At 30.0% G+C, this 19,920-nt stretch overlaps 1 protein-coding gene across 2 annotated transcripts in view; it reads right to left on the reverse strand.

Annotated features, from left to right (window-relative positions):
* LOC107449152 (protein pangolin, isoforms A/H/I/S) overlaps nucleotides 1-19,920 on the reverse strand; it is an 84,167-nt gene that overhangs the window by 23,450 nt on the left and 40,797 nt on the right. The window contains exons 1-3 of one of the 2 annotated variants that reach the window (XM_043045063.2): nucleotides 4,893-5,418; nucleotides 1,402-1,531; nucleotides 689-758 (exon numbers count right to left, since the gene is read on the reverse strand). In XM_043045063.2, the coding sequence (XP_042900997.1) occupies nucleotides 689-758; nucleotides 1,402-1,531; nucleotides 4,893-4,946 (254 nt within the window). In that variant the 5' untranslated portion in view covers nucleotides 4,947-5,418. Of the gene's footprint in view, nucleotides 1-688; nucleotides 759-1,401; nucleotides 1,532-4,892; nucleotides 5,419-19,920 lie in introns of those variants that run through there. The other variant, XM_043045062.2, reaches the window with a different exon arrangement.

Consider the following 19,920-nt stretch of genomic DNA (forward strand, 5'->3'; position numbering starts at 1 on the left):
AAAAAAAAAAAAAAAAAAAAAAAAAAAAAAAAAAAAAAAAAAAAAAAACATCACATACATAAAATGAATCATTCTTTTAAAAATGTTGCAATAATTTTAACAAATTTAAAGACATTTTGGTTACCCCAAAGACTCAAATAATGCATTTTTTAACTATGCATATTTTTTTTTTTTTAAATTGAGATGCTAACCACCTCAAATAGTAAAAGAAGTTTCAAAACCATGGAAGTTAATTAAAATAATTAAATTAAATAAACATAAAAGTATAACAAATCAAAAGGTATGAATTATTTTGGAAAACTAAACAGTTATTAAAACATCTTTCAATGCCCAAGCCTAAATTTTCGTTGGAATACAGAAAAAAAGATTTTGGTTGCCTTTTTAAGTTTTCTTGATGATAAACTACTCAAATTGGTGTTTGTATGATAATCAATCACTATTTGTAGAAAAAACAAAATGCACAGTTTATACATTACATCTATTTTAAAAAAATATCAAAGGCAATGTTGTTTGCTGTTAGCTTTTTTTTTAATACTATTTATGAAAAGTGATATTCTTAAGTGGCCCCCGGGGACTGCCCATGCGTTAAGGCGGTACTGAGAAGTACAGTTGCATGATTGAACTTACACACTTAATAATAAAATCTGCAAGATAATCTAATGGCACAAATTAATAAAAGCATGAGTACCATGGATATTGATGAGTAAACTCAGGGCTGAACATAGGTGGATGCAATGGGTAAACAGGAGTTCTCATACCTGAAAAGAAATAATTTCAACCAGTTTCAAAAGTAGAATAATAAAACATATCATATCATAAGAGTATCTTCTAATATTTTATATGTACAATACATTTGAGTGAAATAAGAAAAAACACATAATTCATTTTTAAGTTGAATTAAAACATGTCAACGGAATTTCCTTAGTTTCAGAATATATTTTGCCTAGTGGTAGCGAAGGCAGTTTAATGAATAAGAATTAAATTAATTTAGTCTAGTCGGATAGATATTAGACTAGATTCTTAAGCTATGATAACAGTTTATAAAAATTCTATTTGTTTTAAAAATTTTTGCTTTAATACACCACCACTGGAAAAAATAATTCGTGGAAACTCCCAAGTGGTGGGAAATATGGTGGCCAAAATTAAGAAATTTTACTTATTGGCTAGTTGTAGCATGGTTACTCTTTTAAAAATTCAGAACAATTAAAAAACTGTTCATAAATCAGTTTTATATAATGTAATTTCCTTTGAAGAATTTCTCAAAGTATGGCAAACATGTCAAGGTCATCTAAAGGAATTTGTTATTAGCGATGCACTAAACAATCATGTCTGAAAAACATTTTAAAACTACTATTTCTGTAAAATGCCAGGTGTAATTTATAGTGGAATAAAGACAATTACCCGTTTTAGGATCCACTTGAATGGGTGGTATTCCAATGTGAGCAGGAGGCGGTTGAAATTCTCGATGATTGTACATTTGCATGAGAGATAGTGGAGCATGGTTAGAAGGAACAAGGGGAACTCTATTGACCTACAGACATAAAGTTTATTATTAGATAAATAAAATTAAACTCAATCAGCTATACAATATAGTAAATGGTCAGAACTAACACGCTACAAGGAACGTAACTACAGCAGTCACTACCTTTTTGCTAGTTTATAATGTACATAACTTTTTTTTTTTTTTTTAAAGTAGCGTAGTGAATAGAGAGTAGCAATTTCTTGCAACTACTTTTAACCTTAGTTTAAAAAAGTAAAACAGTTCAAACCCGACAAATCAGATTGATCCAGGGGTCTGTTCGGACGTTCTGTAAAAGGTCCTGTTTTTGTAAAATTGTGAAAAAATTACTCGTAATTTGTGAATATAAAATAAACGTTAAGCCACAATCTTTCAAACAGCTTTTGAGAATTTGTGCAAATAGGGTCCTGTTATTGCAAAAAACTTTTTCAAGGAGTTTTTTAAATTGTAAATAGAGAGAAGAATATGCTCAACACTGTAAAATTATAATATAAAAAAATTAAAATTTCAAAAATAAATAGTAATTGCTGCTACTAAATTAGAGGTGCAACATACATATATTTGGCATTTTGCCTATACTGCTGAAAGCAGAATATTCATTTTAGACGAATAATGGAAGAAGCGTCTGCCGAAGACAAAACTTAATTTGTTTACATTGTCTTTCTTTTTTTCCCCCGGGAAGAGTTTATTTGATTAACAAAACAATAATGAAGATGACACAAATTTGTGAAGGGTCCAATTAAAAGATCAATCATTTTGTGAAGAGTTAGTTTTTAAGTTAAAATATTTTGTGAAGGGTCCATTTTTATGAAAAGATATTTTGTGAAGGGTCCATTAATGGACCCAAATTTCTTTTAAACAGATCTCTGTGATCGATCAGATTTTCATATCAGATTGGTGCAAATCTTACGAGAGTCTATCAACAGACACAATAAGAATGTCCCTGATATACTTAGTACAATTTTTTCAGTTAACTTAAGCTCTAAATTCTTGAAATATTTGATAATTTTCAAGCATGTCTTAATGAGAGCTGTCAAGATAGACATAAAGAGTTGGAAGAAAATCTGTTTAAATTAGCTCTTTTATTATAAACCATTTTTTACAACTTTTTCTTTCAATATTCACAGTTTTTAGTTTTGAATTTAAATTAAATTAAAACCTCCAGCAAAAAAAGCAAAATTTGTCACTTAACCATTGGGGTCCATTGTTCCAACAAACGATCAATTTTTTAGAGATTCTCGAAAAACAGATGAATTAATCTTTTAGGGATCTAAATAGAAGATGAGTCTTGATGATTTTTTAATTTTTATTTTGACAAGAGACTTTTTCTGGTAAAACTTAATTGCATAATTTCAATAGGCTATTTTTAATTCACGATTTTGATACTTATAAATTTTTTTTGTTAAGTTTTATTTTGTTTAAATAATCCTTTAACATAAATTATTAACTGTTCTTTTTTTACATAATGTGATTATTATGTAAAAAAAACAAACAAATAAAGTTTGGTATTTTGTTCTTATTTATATGATAAACACATTATGTAGAGCAGCTGAAACACTAAATCAGTTACATATTTATTCGCTTTCCTGTGAAATAAACCATATAAAAAATCTTAAAGCATTCTGTTTATCTAAAGCATCATCTCAACAATAATCAACATCAATAATGATAATATTTATCCTAATACAAACAATTAAATTTATTTTACACTTCAAACAGTTAAAATAATGAAGAAATGTTTTTAATACACAAGTTTCATTAAAAAAATCTGTACAATTTTATTATTCTCAGTAATGAAGACTGTTTCAATTAGGCAAAATAATAATAATAATAATTTCCAAGAAATTAACAATTTGCTTCTGTCACATTTGAGAAGAAAAGTTAAGCAGTATTTATTTATTTATTTTTTTATCAAAATCTGATAGGATAATCAAAGCAATTATTTTATGCTTTAACTTTTTGCTAACTTGATAGTTTTCATAAATAATTTTTCTAAAAAGTATTTATTTTTTTTCCTGAAATTTCAAAACTGAAACTAAAAATGCTGTTTGCAGAAAAAGAAAATTGATCCCATCATCGGTATTATAATTTAACATTTCTTCAAAGTGTGAATATTTCTGTTTATCAATTGAAAAACTTTATTTTCTATTTTAAATGTAACAATTTCAATTTATATCCATATAAATTAAACAAAAACATTCTCAAAATATTACACTTAATTTTATTACATTGCCAGCATTTTTTTTTTTTTTTTTCATGAGATTTGAATTTTTCAAATCTTGATAATCTTAATTGTAACCACTATTAAAGTACTGTTAAGTTTTTCTGAAAATTTTTCGTAAAATTATTGTATTTTTCACTTAAGATTTTAAAAAAAGAAAAGAAATAGAAAAGGAAAAACATGTTTTTGAGAGAGAAAAATTATTTAAAGAAAAATTATTTTATTATCAGCATCAACAAACTTAAAGGAGTAAAATTATAAAATTTATTTATTAGTTTTCCAGATTTAATTCACTTTTCTTTTCAATTTGTTTCCGATTGATAAATAATTTTTTTTGAACTATTTTCATGGTGTGAAAATAATAAATAAATCATAGTCTTCCAAATCCTCTAAAATAATTTATGCAATTACAACTAGATAGAATTTTGATAAAATGTTTCCAATGCAAAATAATAATAGATTAAAATAATAATATAGTAAAACAATAAATAATAATAATAAGGTTGCCACTCTAATCTGTAAATATAAATTCCCTGTACATATTATACACAATATATTTAGAGGAAACACATAATCAAGGTGCTCTTGTGTGAGCCATATCGGACAAACTACACTAGTTTTAATTGCTGGAAAAACTTAGAGAAACAAGGTACAGCTGAATATACTTCAAATAATACTATAGTAAATGAAATAGTTTAGTATAGCTAAAATATCCTTTAATCCATTTATGGTGACTACTCAAGCACAATATTTCCATTTGTGCTTGAGTAGTCACTATTTTTTCGAAGACGAAAATAAGAAACAAAATTCCCTGTATTTTTCCAGTTTGTAAGGAAAAACTAAAAATTCCCTGTATTTTCCCTGTTATTTTAGGTGATTTTCAAATTCCCTGTATTTTCCAGGTTTTCCCAGTGGAGTGGCAACCCTGATTTAATAATAAAAAATAAATATTTATAATGATTTTTAAATAGTAATTTTAAAATAATAAAACAAGCAAAGTTCATGACACCTTCACTTTGCATTGGCTCGCCCCCCACAGTCAAAGATACCTAAGCACACCACTAAAAACAGAAAGGATATGGCTACTATGTTTCATATTCCAATGGAGAATTATCTCCATTGTTTATCTCTTTCTGAATACGAGAACCATACCTTTTCCCAATCAGCAAGAATCAATACAAGAGCAGACATTTTAATAGTTTTCATTCATAAAGTTTCTGATACTTTATCATCAAGGAATCAAATAGATTTCTTTTTTTGGAGAAAGTAAAAGCGCCCTTGAAAATAACTTCACTGCCATGCTTTATGTAACAAAAACAACATTCAGTAATCTTCTCTACTCGATGACTTCGTATAGCACAGCTAGCGTATGAAATTTCTTTTGAAAACTAGTTTACTTTTTGCAGTCACATTTTAAAAATAAAAATTAATCAAAACGCTAACATCTACATAATCCTCTCGAAAATATGAAAACACGAAAATTTACATTCAAAGCAGTTTATTAATTTGCACTAAGTTCCTATAAGGAATAAAATAATTGATACTTCATTTATTAAAAAAATTATTTCGTTTTAGGGCAGGTAAAATCCATGTTTTACCCTCTTCAGGTAAAACAAATACATTAACAGCTTATTTTGTAACAGTAATTATGTACCGACTACGATGTTTTGAATATAATAGAGTGGCGCCACCTTTAGGCTATTTTTAAATATAGTTTATCACAAGAAACGTTTATTCATTAAGAATAATTTAATTTACATAAAGATAGGTCTAGAAAATACAGCAATTTTGTAAATAAAATACAGCAATCATTTGAATTACTTTAAAACCATTTTAAATTAAACTAAAAGAAAAATGTTAAAACATTACTTCTATCAAATTAACAGTAAATCTCAAAAAAAATTATGTGAAATAAATGGATATTAAATTATGTGAATACTAACTACTTCAACAAAATTATTTTTACTAGACACTTAAATCACAACGCTTATTAAATCATGAGTTTGTTTAATTAGTAAGTAGGCGCGTACTAAAAATAAAAAATATATTTATTTATCTGATGTTATTGTTTAAAAATAGAAATAAATGAAAGAAATTGGATTAATTGGAATTTTCTAACCTCTAAAAAATTTACATTTAAATAACTTATGTAATATTCCTTTAAATAACTTACGTAATATTCATTTAAAATAAAGTATAAAACCATTTCATAAAACAATTTAATAGTAAAATGGTTTAGCAGCAGCTGTGAACGATTACGTCTAAAATATTCAAATTAAATAAGAACATCGCTAAAGAAGAATATATATATACTAAGATGAAATTGCATGCAATATTAAACGGTGAATTCAATAAAAAAGAGAAAAAAAAATTGCAAAAGAGTTAACAAAATAACAATTAATAAAAAGCCATTGATGGATCACCATAATCAAACAAAATATATCATTTAAATATTATAACCGACGTCCTTATGAAGATACTTTAAAATCACTCTTTCCTTTCTTTTTTTCTTTGAAAAAAAAAAAAAAGGTGTGAGAAAATTATTTCCTTTTCAAACAAAATTCCTTCTCACAAAGTAACATACCCTCCAATAATTTAGAAAATTTTAGGAAAGGTTATGTATTAATATTTCACTACATACATACAATATTTACAGAGATCAGATAGACAAATGTTAATAATTCTGATAAAAGTTTGATGAAAATTAGATTTGTTCTAAAAGTTTCTACTTTAGTTCATTACCACTAGACAAACCACACATACTGGAGGGCCATTACATTCAAAAGATATTTTAGGAGTAAAAGCCCTGAAATTGTGTTCATGATAATACAAAATGTATTATCACATATAAAATAAAAATTTCTGAAACATACATTTAAAACTATTTGGAGGTACCTCTCTTATGGGCACGTGGCCCGTTTAGATAGAAAGATAGTGTATTAATAAATACAGGGTATCAGCTACATTTTAGATTTTCAAATCCATGACTTAAGACTCTCCATGATTAATTTCAAGAATTTTTTATGACTAACAGAAGTTACTATTTTCTCCGACAAAAACACAACAATAAATTTAAAAAAGCATTTTAATAACATTAATTGTAATGATAAGTATAACTAAAACTTTTATACTCTGCATCTTTACATTTATTGATTTTAAACTTAAAAAACAGAGTAAACAAAGAGTTAAAGCAATAAAATAGTTTTAAAAAATACATAAACAAATAATTTAATACAGTCAGATATATGTAGTTATTTAAACCTGTTTTACTTCTTCTTAAAAGTAAGTGTAATATAAAAAGCCTAAACTAGAATTTTAAATTGATGAAATGAAAAAAGTAAATAATAAATAGATTAAAAAAAATTCTGAAATGAAGGAAGTTTAAAAGATAATTTGCTCAAGAAATGATCTTTCTTTCATTTTTTAAAAAAACACCCATAATTTTTAAGGAACAGGATAAAAACATTTTATATTTTAATAAAGTAGGACTATGAGTGGGAATTTTGCTGAAACTTCAGATATTCGGAGTTGGGAGTGGGGTAAATTCCATTTTAAAAATTAGATTTTTCAGAAACTTAAATCGGGACTTTCCATGATAGTTTTTCTAAAAAAAAATAGTTAAAATCATGACATTTCATGACAAATTTTGTTCAATACCGAAATCCATGACTTTCCAGGTGCGCAAATACCCTGTAAATAAACGAGTTATTAAAAAAATAATAATAAACAGGGGCACGTGGCCCGTTGTCTGTAACTAATTGAGTCCCAGTAAAATACGGTAAAATATTTTTTATATAACATCAGTTAAAACTTTAAAGTGTCAATCACAAATTTAAACAAAACAAACAAAACACAGAGAAAAATACCTTTTCTACCCACAGATGAAGAGAATCACCTTGGGGGGCACTTTCAACCCATAACTCACTGTCCCGATCATAAAAAATATAGAAAAACTGATCGACGGTTTAAAAAAAAAAAGATGCGGGTGGTAGATATTCTTTCCAGGTGGGGAATCAAAAAGAAGTTTCGAATAAAGAAACAGAATGGGTAGGGATGGGGCTATGCAATCAAAACGTTATGCCAGAAGATAGCTTCTTGTTCGATTACAGTAAAAAAAAAACGCACATTCGAGTACAATTTTTTTTTTCTTTCTAAACAATGGAGGGGAGAAAAGCATTGCTCCAATGAAAAACATGTTCCATGAACATTTTATTAAAAATGAGGAGATTCGTAGTTAGCCAAAGAAGTAACTAGTCAAAAAAAGAAACGATTAGGACGATAATCAGTTAATTAATCGATAATCAATTAATAATTTAATCGACATCAATTCAAACGATAATCAATTATTTGAAATAGTAGACATATACTAGGCTCTTTATTTTATTTTATTATTTTTTTTTTTTTTTAAAGACCAACAAACTTTTAAGTATAATAAAGGCAAATTTTATTGCAAGAGAATAATGAAATATAATATTTTTTTTAATTCAGAATTATTTTGTTTAAAACAGAAAGTTTTAACAGTTTCAAGCACAACTTTAATGAATGGAGCACAGAACAACTCATAACTAGTTGATATCAACACAAACCTGTCACACATTAATGTGAGCACCACCTACTTATGACGTCAAATTGAAATAACCATTCAAGAAGCCAGATTTAGATAAAATGAAAAACTTATAGCGAACAGAAAATTTCAATTAAAAATCTTACTGCAAGCAATTGATTCCAGTAATTTACTTTCAACCTCTTCGTCGTCACCTCATTTTGACAAAATTTGTTTATAAACGGAATGGATTTTTTTCTTTAAAATATTTAAATTTTTATACAACTTTAAATTGATTCATTCCACAAGGAAGAATGAATTTGGAAAGAAAAAAGCTGAAACAGAAATCCAAAAACGCTTTTGAAAAAATAGAGTCGGACCTCTATTTAACGAAGTCGCTAAATCCAGATAAAAAGTTCCAGATATAAAATTCGTTGAATAAAAATCACCACTTGAAATACTTAAGCACCACAAAACAGGCTTACAGGCAGTTAAAAAAGCAATTGATACACCTTTATCTTGTAAATTATTACCTGCTATCGAATTGTTTCAAATGATTTTAACATTTCATCATATGAAGGTTTGGTGATATCTTTTTTATCTTCGTCTTCCTCACAATTTATTGCTCCACTTTTTTTATTTTCGGCACTGTCCAAAATATTCGATTCAGTTAATGTTTCTGTGGTAGCAACTTCAAAATCAATAAAAAGTAAATCATTAATCAGTACATCATCGTTAATGACTAAGAATGCAGCATTAGAAAAACTGTTACGAATAGTACGATCTGTAACATTATAGTTCCAAGCTTTAGAAATTTCTGTCATGCTATCTCGTAAATTGACTTTTGGCATGGATTCCTGTATGAAATGCAAACAAAATGGGATTTTAATGCTCTCTCTAAAAGTTAAACCCCCATAAAAAAATGCGTTTACAAATTTGAAATGTTCTGAAATATTTTGCAAACTAGGGAAAGTGGATCTAAAAATATTAAAAAAAAAAAAAAAAAAATTTTAANAAAAAAAAAAAAAAAAAAAAAGGTTCGTTACATAGAAAATTTACTTCAGGGTGCGTAGTCATATTTTCAGCAAAAAATAAGCACCTTTAAAGTACTTTTTAAGCACTCAAAAAATATTCTTAAGCACTTTAAAAAAATATTATAATTAGGATATGCACACTAATAATTTTTTTCCCTTCATATTTTTGAAAGTTCCTCAGATCTATAGGTTAACAAAATGCAAAATAGTTTTCTGACAAAGAATTCTTTTCGTGATTATATTAGCCACCATAAAAACAATTTCACCATTTTAAATACATTCAATATTGAGTGAATCATTCAATTTTTTAAATTTATTAATTGCTTTACACAATTATGTAAAAAAAAGTTATTCAAAATTAAAAGTAATTAATTTAACTATTATTTAAAAAGATTATCTCTCTTGCAAAATGCAGCAGAGTTGCTCATGAGAATATATGTTGTTGTAGCTGTAGTTTATTTACGTCGCACTAGAGCTGCACAATGGGCTATTGGCGACGGTCTGGGAAACATCCCTGTGTATGATCCGAAGACATGCCATCACAATTTTGATCCTCTGCAGAGGGGAGGGCATCACTGCTTCGGTAGCCCGACGACCTGCACGCGAAGTCGAGCACTTTACGGTAGAACAGTTTAACGAGGACCAATACCGCACACCCTCGGCCCTTAAGCAGACTGATCCAAGTGGTCACCCACCAGCGCACTGACCGCAACCAGTGATCTGCTGGGAACCGTGTCTTAACGATCAGTCCACTCCGGGACGAGAATGTATGAATCCTTCCCACTCAGTATCCAGCTCAGTACTCGAACCCGCAAGTATTTCATAAAATGATTAGTGCTTTCATACCCTTTAGACCGATGGTATGTCGAAATAGATTGTGGTTGAATGAATGATGAAAACATTGAATAGAACAATGTGAAAAGCACGCTTTTTGAATAATTCGAAGCAAAAATTGATATCGTAAAGAAAAAAATCTCATTTTGGAAAAGGGAAAATTAAGCACTTTTTAAAAACACTCAATGAAAAAAGCACCTTTAAGGGTTTTTAAAAAACGAAAGTTGAAAATAAGCACCTTTAAGCATTTTTTAAAAACGTTTAATCACCCTGTACTTCGCTATTTGGAAGTTAATTTACGAAATTTCCGAAATGTTCTTGGTTCCTCGAAAAAAATCGCAAAATAGAGAAATTCGCAAAATGGAAGTAGAAATATATAAAATGGAATAGAAGTCCGACTGAATCTAAAATTTGAGCAAGAAAGAAGCATATGTAGGAAGCATTTAACCACAGAATGTTATCAACGATTTTATTTATTTAAATTGTGTGAATATGAATTTTAATGTGTGATTTTTAAATCACGCGAATACAAATTCGAAATTTAATTTTAAAACCGCATGAATATTAATCTAAAAGTTTATTTTAACTAATATACGATTTCCGATGTGTAATTTTTAAGCCACTTGAACACCAAGTATAGCGGCTTTTAAATCACGACACTACAAAATGCGATATTTGGCATAGCATCGAGAAAATGCCAAGACGATGTTCGATCCTTAAATCGCGTAAACACGAATTTCGATGAGTGATTTTAAATCACGTAAATGTAACTTTAAGTCGCGTGTATAGATAAGAAAAAGTTTTAAAAAACTTTTTACTCAGGAACTTTTTTTAAGAATGCGGATTTTCATTATTATTAAATTTTTATTTTATTTTATAGCCGTCGTTGAACAGCCGACCGAATTTTCAGTTTACGGCTACCAATGTTCAACTCCGTAGCCTTGTGACATTGAGCCCAATCCAGAAGACAAGGGAACTCCTGTATCTAGTATTGGGAGAAATTTGCCTTGGTATCGAACTTTTTGATGCAACTATACCCACATATGCGTTACATGGAGAGGAAGACCACGAGAACCTACCACATTTAGCCTGACGGCAAGGGAACTCTAAAACCATAATCCGTCCACCACTTAAGATATTTAAAGCCAGCACTGTAGTCGGTGCGAGCCGGGTGTTAAATCCGAATCAACCAGCCATTGGTAGGATTTGAACCCGGTTCACCTCATTGGAAGGCGAACGCTCCATCTCCCGGGCCATCACGGCTCAAAATAAAGCTTAGAAATGAGCAAGTGAAGCACAATTTAAGCAGTTCCTGGGTGGCCGAGCAAAAGTAAGCGGTTAAATTACTTCGAAATAAGAATTAGAGCGAAAGATGGCAAACTAGTAATGATGCGCATGCTCACATTAGAGCTTTATTCTCAGACTGTGTTGCCTAATCCTAATGAACGATAATTTTCGAGCATAAGCCACTCAGGGGATAGAGCATTCGCCTTCCAAGGAGGTGAACAGAGTTCGAATCCCAGCGACGGCGGGTCGATATGAACTCCGCAACCGGCTTGCCCCGACCACAGTGCTGACGTGAAATATCCTCTGCGGTAGATGGATCATAGGTTAGAGTCCCCTTGCCGACAATTCTCGTTCAAACTATAATTAATATTTCTGTATATTTGTAAACAAATTAATATTTCTGTATATTTGCAAAAAAAATTTTAACCTCCTTTCTTTTGAAACTTTAAATAATTGATTGAGGTGGGCTGGAAGTAGTGGCCAGACGCGGATTATACGGGTAAGGGTTTCACTAACCTAGGTACGTATCCGCGTCTGGAAGGAAAGAAAGAAAGTCCCCTTGCCGACAGGCTAACCGTGTGAGGTTTTTCCTCTCCATGTAACGCAAATGCGAGTAGTTCCATCAATAAGTCCTCAATGAAGGCGTATTTCTCCTAATACTTGATCCAGGAGTTCCTTTGCCTTCTGGATTCGGTTCAAAATCACAAGGCTATGAAGTTGAACATTAGTAGTCGTAAACCCAAAATTGGCTCGGCTGTTCAACAACGGTTATATAAAAAAATTAATGGTTTAAATACCGTATATTTTGTTTTATATTACAAAAATAATTTTTTTTTTTTACCAGTAGTGTCACTAACATGCAGTACGGTAATTTTACCGGAACATTTTCTCCCTGTAACTTGAACCCATTACTGAAATTTTGAAAACAAATGTAATTTTTTTATTAAAAAGGCTTATTTCTTGACGGAAGGCTTATTTTTACGAAGGCTTATTTCTCCTAATACTTGATCCAAGAGTTCCTTTGTCTTCTGGATTGAGTTCAAAATTACAAGGCTTATGGAGTTTAGCATTAATGGGCGTAAAGGCCCCAAAAATGTTCAATGGCGGTTATAAAACAAAATAAAAAATTCATGAATGTGAAATTAATATAAAGCAAACATGTTTTAAAAAAAATCAGAAAATAAAAATATAATTTGCACCATTTGATATTTTTGAACAAATAAATGTAGCTCACAAAAGGTATTAGAGTTATAAACTCCGGATATGAAACAGAAGGATAACCCATCTCATTTTATTCAAAGTCCACTGATAAATATCCCATTCACACCATAAAAATAAAACTGATCAGCATACCCCCCCCATGTTTAGAGTATGTCTTTAAGCCAACCTTTTAAAATTGAAAAAAAAACTAAGTGGAGGATGGAGGTTGATAAAAGAAAGAAATCGATTCTTCTGTTTGATTCGTTGTGGGGTAGGTCCCTGGATCGTGGGGCGGCATTCCTTTGAAGTGTGGGGGGGGAGGAGAGAAGTGTAATAAAAAAGTGATGATGTGGGGAAAAAATAAAAGATGTCCCAAACTTGCTTTTCTTGTCATCCACCATACACACACACAGACAGACATGCATCATTTCAAATTAGATAGAAATGGTAGAGCTCGTGATGGAACTTCTCAATGGGGATGTAAGACATAAGATCTTCTGAATTTTGAAAAGATCTCCTCCCCCTTCCACGTGACTGGAAACAAGGCGTTGGGAATGGAGTAAGAGATGTCGAAATACTTGAGGGGGTGGGAAAACAAAAAACATAACACAATCGTGGTCACATTTTCGTGTTAGTACATCAAATTGTTAAATCTTAATTTCACTACAGTTTCGATGAAGCGTGACTCAACACGTTTGTGTTAAGTGGGCGCTGTGCCGTGCGTAGCGAATACAGGTAAACCATGAATAGGGTGCGTAGACAAATCTTTCAGCAAAAAATAAGCACCTTTTAAGTACTTTTCAAGCACTGAAAACATTAACAAGATGCGAAATAGTTTTTAAAAGACTTTTCATGATCATGATAAAATAACTAGTTACTGATAAAGAACTCTTTTTCTTGATTATATTAGTCACCATATGATTATATTAGTCGCCAAAAAGATCTGATTATATAAATCACTTGTCATTTTGATTATATTAGTCACCAAAAAGATCGCGAGCTTTTTTTTCGGTTCCATTTCAGGGGGTGGAAAAGGAAGCCTGAAATTGAGAATATCTTGCAAAATGCAGCAGAGTTGCACATGAGAGTGCAAGAATCTCACCGAACCCAACTCAGTCAGTCGACACACGTATTTCATCAAATATGTAAAATGATTGGCGATTTCATATGCTGTAGACCGACGGTATGCCGAATTGGATTGTGTTTGAATGAATTGTGAAAACGATGAATAGAACAATATGAAAAGCACGCTTTTGCATAATACGTGGCGAAAATCGACAAGGTGAAGGGAAAAAAAATCTCATTTCTAAAAAGGGAAAATTAAGCACTTTTTAAAAACACTACGTGCCATGATGAAGTATCAAATGCTAAAAACACCCTAGCAACAAAAAAAAACTTCTTCTTTGGACCAATATTCACGAATCTTGGGCTCAATAGGTCGTTATTTTTCTGATATTGTATCTATATAGAATTGTTGGATTCACCCGATGTTTTACAACCAATATGGAATTATTAGATTATCCCGATATTTTATATTCATTATTGAGTCAATATAGGTGCTATATTGATCCCATTTAGGTCGAATATTGGTCTTACATAGGAGCAATATTAAAAAATCCAGACATCTCAATATTGGTCCGTTGGTGCATGCTCGTATGCAGGGTTGCAGCAAATAAAAATGAACAAAATACAGTCAAACCCCGCTATAGTGAACACGGTTTATAGTGAACTCCCGGATATAGTGAACTAAATGTTCGGTCCCGTGCCTTGCTATACACGTATGTTATACACATGTCTATACACATATGTTATTTTTTGTGGATATAGTGAACCAAAAAAGTGAGGTAGTTGGATATAATGAACTTTTTTCTATCTTCGACTGATTTTTTTCTTCATTTTTTTGTAATAATTTTGAAATTTCTACTTTAAAATAAATACATATATGTACCGATTTTTAAAACCATCTATAGAGGGGAATGTAGCGATAAGCATTTTTTTCTTGTTTACTTCTTTTATCTCACTTTCCCATCCCTAAACAAACCAAGCAGATGTTTTCAACCCAGGCAGATGATGCACCTGTAAAGTGTCAGTGGGATCAATTAGCATTTTCTATGAGAGGGAATGAGTAATTATTCAAAATTGGTCAAAGGGTTGGACACTAATATGTGTTGATAAGGCCCTCATTTCAACTCCTTTTTGCTCTCGGTTCAGTTAAAAAAAATCCTGCAAACAAGTGTCTTAAATTTAACTACAGGGAGCAGTAAACGTAAAACGTTCTCCATTGATGATAATCAGAAAAATTGAAAATGGATGCAATCAAGCTGATATTTGCAGGGAATCCAAATCTGCAGTTTGTAACATATGGAAAAATAGGCAATTAATAATTTCTGATCATGAAAAAAATTTAGATGACAGAAAAAAGTTGAGAAAAGCAGATCACAAGAATGTTGAAGAAGCATTACTGAAGTGATTCACCATTCGAAGAAGCCGCAATCTGCCAGTATTTGGACAAATGTCGATAAATTTACTAATAACGATTTTATGAGACTACTTTTATGTGACCGAATGGCAGGTTAGACAGATTTAAAAAGCAGAATAACACAAATTCAGGAAAAATTATCTGAGAGTCGGGAAGTGTTTCCATATCTGATATTGAGGATTGCTCATCAGCTAAAGATTAATAATTATTTTTTGTACGCAAGACGTAGAGCAATGAAAAATAACACATTCTTTGCTACTACATGTCGACAAATCATCCAATTTCTTGGACAGAGAAATATGTCTAATTTTTCAGATTCAAGAAATTGGACAGTGTAAACAAGCTTTTAAGGAAAATAGCCTCTCAAAACTGGTCTGTTGACAAACTAACCCCATTCATCATTCTTAACTCAATAGCGGAGATGCCGCACAAACTAACAATTACGTTCGTAAAGCTGTATTTCTTTTATATAAGACAATGAAACAATCACAGCTTGGGAACCCATAACTGGAAGAAAAGGGGAAATTTTGTGCAGTATACACTAACTTGCTGTTATTGTTAATTTACGTCGAACTAGAGCTGCACTATGGGCTACACTAACTTGCTGAAAAGAATTAAATTATCTGAAGGGACAAATATTTTAAATGCTTAAGAGTATTTTGTTAAAGTTTGAAGCGGTATTTCTTTCCTATTTTCCAAATAGGTGAAAATCTAAATCAAGAATAACTACCGATTTCTGCATATTTTAATGAGTTCGAACAAAGCAGAAGTGATGTATGTACCTTGCTAGATATTAAACAGATCAGTCCATGACATGTTTAACATTTAAAACACAGAGGACTTTCTTCAGAATAAAATGTCTTCTCATTACCTGCAAGAACAAAACCATTATTTCTATGAAGAGAGCCCGTTAGCTTCGTAAGTCCACACCAAATGAATGCCAAGCACCTAGCGTACCTTTTTTTTTGTTGTTTGCTTTCTTTAATTGTGAAATTGTGTGAACTGTTGAATAATGAACTAACAAGTAATAAGAATTAATAAATATTATATCTAAAAATCGTAACAGATACACGCATTTCTATTCGCATTTAAAGAAACTGATAAATATTTTTTTTTTTTTTTTTTTTTTTTTTTTTNCACTTAACGAGGTCCAATCAAATCCAATGCTTTTGCAACGTTATTTAGTTGTTTCTTTTATTTATAGAAATCCTTATTTATAGAAATATGTCGCCAAGTCTAGGATACCAGTAAGACCATAATCTTTTTCCTTTAAAAAAAAATTCTATGATATATAATCGTAAAAGATAACGCAACTAAATTTCTGTCTGACGTGTTTAACTTATTATTGACGTGTATACTTAAAGTATATTTGTATTATTCGATAACGACTGATAATTTGATAAATTATTTGACAATGCATAAACGGAATTATATGCATTTGCAGGTGATTAATTAAATCCTATACCGCAATAGTTTTTTATTACCTTGCAACGGACAAAGACATGCACAATCTGGGGTGGTTCATCTAGATTGGGAGCTTGCAACTCAAAGCAAAGCTTTCATTTTTACAATCGACAGAATCTGACTGAGAAAATTGCCTGAATTTTAAAACAGATTAATAAAAAGATCGTATTGCAAAATTGAGCAGATGACATACGATTTGATGAAAAACTGATCATATAACATACGATTTGATGAAAAATTGAGCAGACGACATACGATTCGATGAAAAACTGACCAAATAACATACGATTTGATGAAAAATTGAGCAGAAGCCACAAGATTTGAACAAATCGCCAAATTAGCGAGGTTTTCCCACCTAGAAGCAGGTCTTTCGCCAGTTTAGGTGCTTTACATTGATGCATAACTTTAAATATAAAATTTTACAAGAATTATCTGGGATTTAGAACAGTTAAATAAATTAAATATATTTTAAAGCTATTAGTTTTTATTTAAAAAAATCGCCAATTTGAAGAAATTTCTCCGCCTAGATAAAAACCCATGTTTAATTCTCAATTTTCGCACATTTTTTTGGATTCAGGTAACACAGCATAAAAAATTAGATCACAAACTCGTTCCTTTTTACAAAACAGAAGCTTTTCTTCCTGTTTTGCACTTTTTTTTTAGAATTACTTTAGAAAGGGTTGATTTTTAGAATTAGTTTAGAAAGTGACACCCTACACTTGACCAAACAGTCATTAAATAAGTGTTGCAAACTCACATGCAGTTATGAAAATAGCATATTATTTGTCAAAAGGCGGTGTGACAAAGGACATTTTAAAAAATGATACGGAGCATAATTAAATTGAAATTACTGAACACAAATGATGTCTCAAGCAAAACAAAACAAAAATAATAGATTAAAATGGACAGCCCTTTTCAACTTTATATTTGAAAAATTTAAATAAGCTTTTGGACAGTTTCAGACAATTTTGGGCAGTAAATCTACATTTTCAAAATCCCAAACAAACATGCTTTAATTGTTCCTTTTTCATAATGAATTCCTTTTTAACTTTCTCATAAAGTAATTTTATAATTACTCTTGGACTTCATTTATTTTTAGATCAGAATGTTTATCATATTTCTTAAATGTCATGAAAACAAAAAAGAAATATTTTTACGAATAGTTTAACTTTGTAATTTAGAAAGAAAAAAACTTTAAACACTGATGTATAAAAATGCATAGTTTATGCAACAAGTTAAAAAATGAAAAGATTTAGCAATAATTCTTATGTTAAAAAAAACTCGAAACAAATCCTTTAACGATTTATTTTTAACTGATTAAGTCTTAAAGCCTTTAAATTAAAACCCATAGATTTTAAACATCTTTTTTCAGTTCTTTCACGAACAACTAACTTATAGAGAGATCAATACTTGCAACTTCTCAGTGTCATGCGCTGTCAGAAATGGGTAGGCCTTTATAAACCGAGGACCACGCCTTCTCCGCCTCCATGGTTTGTTTCAACTCGCTTTAACCCCTTATAGACACATATTTATTCCAGTCATATATTACAATTTTGGGATTGAGATTCGATTAATAAAAAGAAATTCATAATCTAAAATAAATTAGATTTTATAAGACCGTTTATTTGGTAAGAAGGTGTTTTCAACATTTTATCTTTAGTAAGAATCTGCCAAAAACTTGAACCTCTATGCTTCAAAAATCAGCAGTTCCCAAATTTTTTTTTTTTTTAGACTACGGAACCTTAGATAATTAACTTTCTTTCGACGGAACCCCAACTTTAAAATAAGGAATTGTCAACATTATAACCTATAAAAAACAACATATAAAATAATTAGAGGAATGGAGGAATTGAGAACGTTATAACTAAGGCCCGGATTGATGGCATGTGCATTTTTTTGCATTTTTTGCCTTTTAGAGCATTTTTTTAGATTTATAGGGCATTTTTCTTGAAATTTTGGGGCGTATTTTGCATTTTAATGCATTTTTTANGAATTGAGAACGTTATAACCTATAATAAGGAGCCTATAATAAGGATTTATAATAAGGAATTGTGAACGTTATAACCTATAAAAGACTATTATAAAATATTTAATTAGAGAAATAAAGGAATTGTGAAAGTTATAACCTATAATAAGGAATTGTGAACGTTGTAACCTTTAAAAGACTAAATATAAAATATTTAATTAGAGGAATAAAGGAATTGAGAACGTTATAACCTATAATAAGGAATTGTGAACGTTGTAACCTATAAAAGACTAAATATAAAAAATTTAATTAGAGGAATGAAGATTTTTGATTGTTTTATCAATAATAATCTTAAACTAGGTTTTATGTCCGACAGTTAAATTTTCAGTCCTTGAGCTATATCTAGACTAGTTGTTAATTTGTTCAGGGTGCATGTACTACATAAGCTGAAATGGATTAAAATAACCTGAACTACGGTTTACTTCCAAATGAAAACTAAAAAGGACTACAATAAACGTTGAAAATGGTTATTATGGAAAAACATTTCTTTTTTGAAGAAATTAGTTATTACGATTTGAAAAGCGCAATAGGAAATACTAATAGAATAATTTATAAATGCTTGTTATTCAATACCTACTATCCACTCAAGTTCAAATACATTTTTATTTTATGAACTTGTAGATGACACTTGATGTTAATACAGTTTTTTCAAATATTTACACAATTACAGTTTTTTCAAATTTACAAATAATTACAGTTTTTTCAAATATTCGTTAAATTGAATTAATTTTAGTTTTTATGGGAAATTTTTTTTTTAATTATTTAATAAAAAGTAACTAAAATAAAAAGTGCGTGGAGTCCCTCCGCGAGGAAGAAGTTAAACTTCGTAACCTGCGACGTTAATTGTAGAAGAATCAGCAGTCGTAGAAAGATAACTAGTTCTATTCAACGACTCTTTTTCCTGCTCTCTATTAAATTATAGTATTGAGTATAGTAAAGTGGGGCGTGCTCTCTGCTTTCGCTTATAGCACTGCTGTTAAATCAGGGGTCTGTCCAGACATTTTGTGAAAGGTCCGTTTTTCGTGAAATTGTGAAAAAATTACTCACATTCTTTCAACCAGGGTCTGCTTTTATGAATTTGTGCAAATAGGGTTCGTTATTGCAAAAAAAAATTTTCAAGGAGTTTTGAAATTGTAAAGACATGCAAGATTATGCTCAACACTGTAAAATTATAATTAAAAAAATTAAATTTTAAAAAATAAACAACAATTGCTGCTTCTAAATTAGAGATGCAACATACAAATATTTGGTATTTAGCCTATACTGCTGAACGCAGAATATTCATTTCGGACGAATAATGGAAGAATCGTCTG

The sequence above is a fragment of the Parasteatoda tepidariorum genome, chromosome 3 (genome assembly GCF_043381705.1).
Source record: "Parasteatoda tepidariorum isolate YZ-2023 chromosome 3, CAS_Ptep_4.0, whole genome shotgun sequence".
Classification (NCBI taxonomy): domain Eukaryota; kingdom Metazoa; phylum Arthropoda; class Arachnida; order Araneae; family Theridiidae; genus Parasteatoda; species Parasteatoda tepidariorum.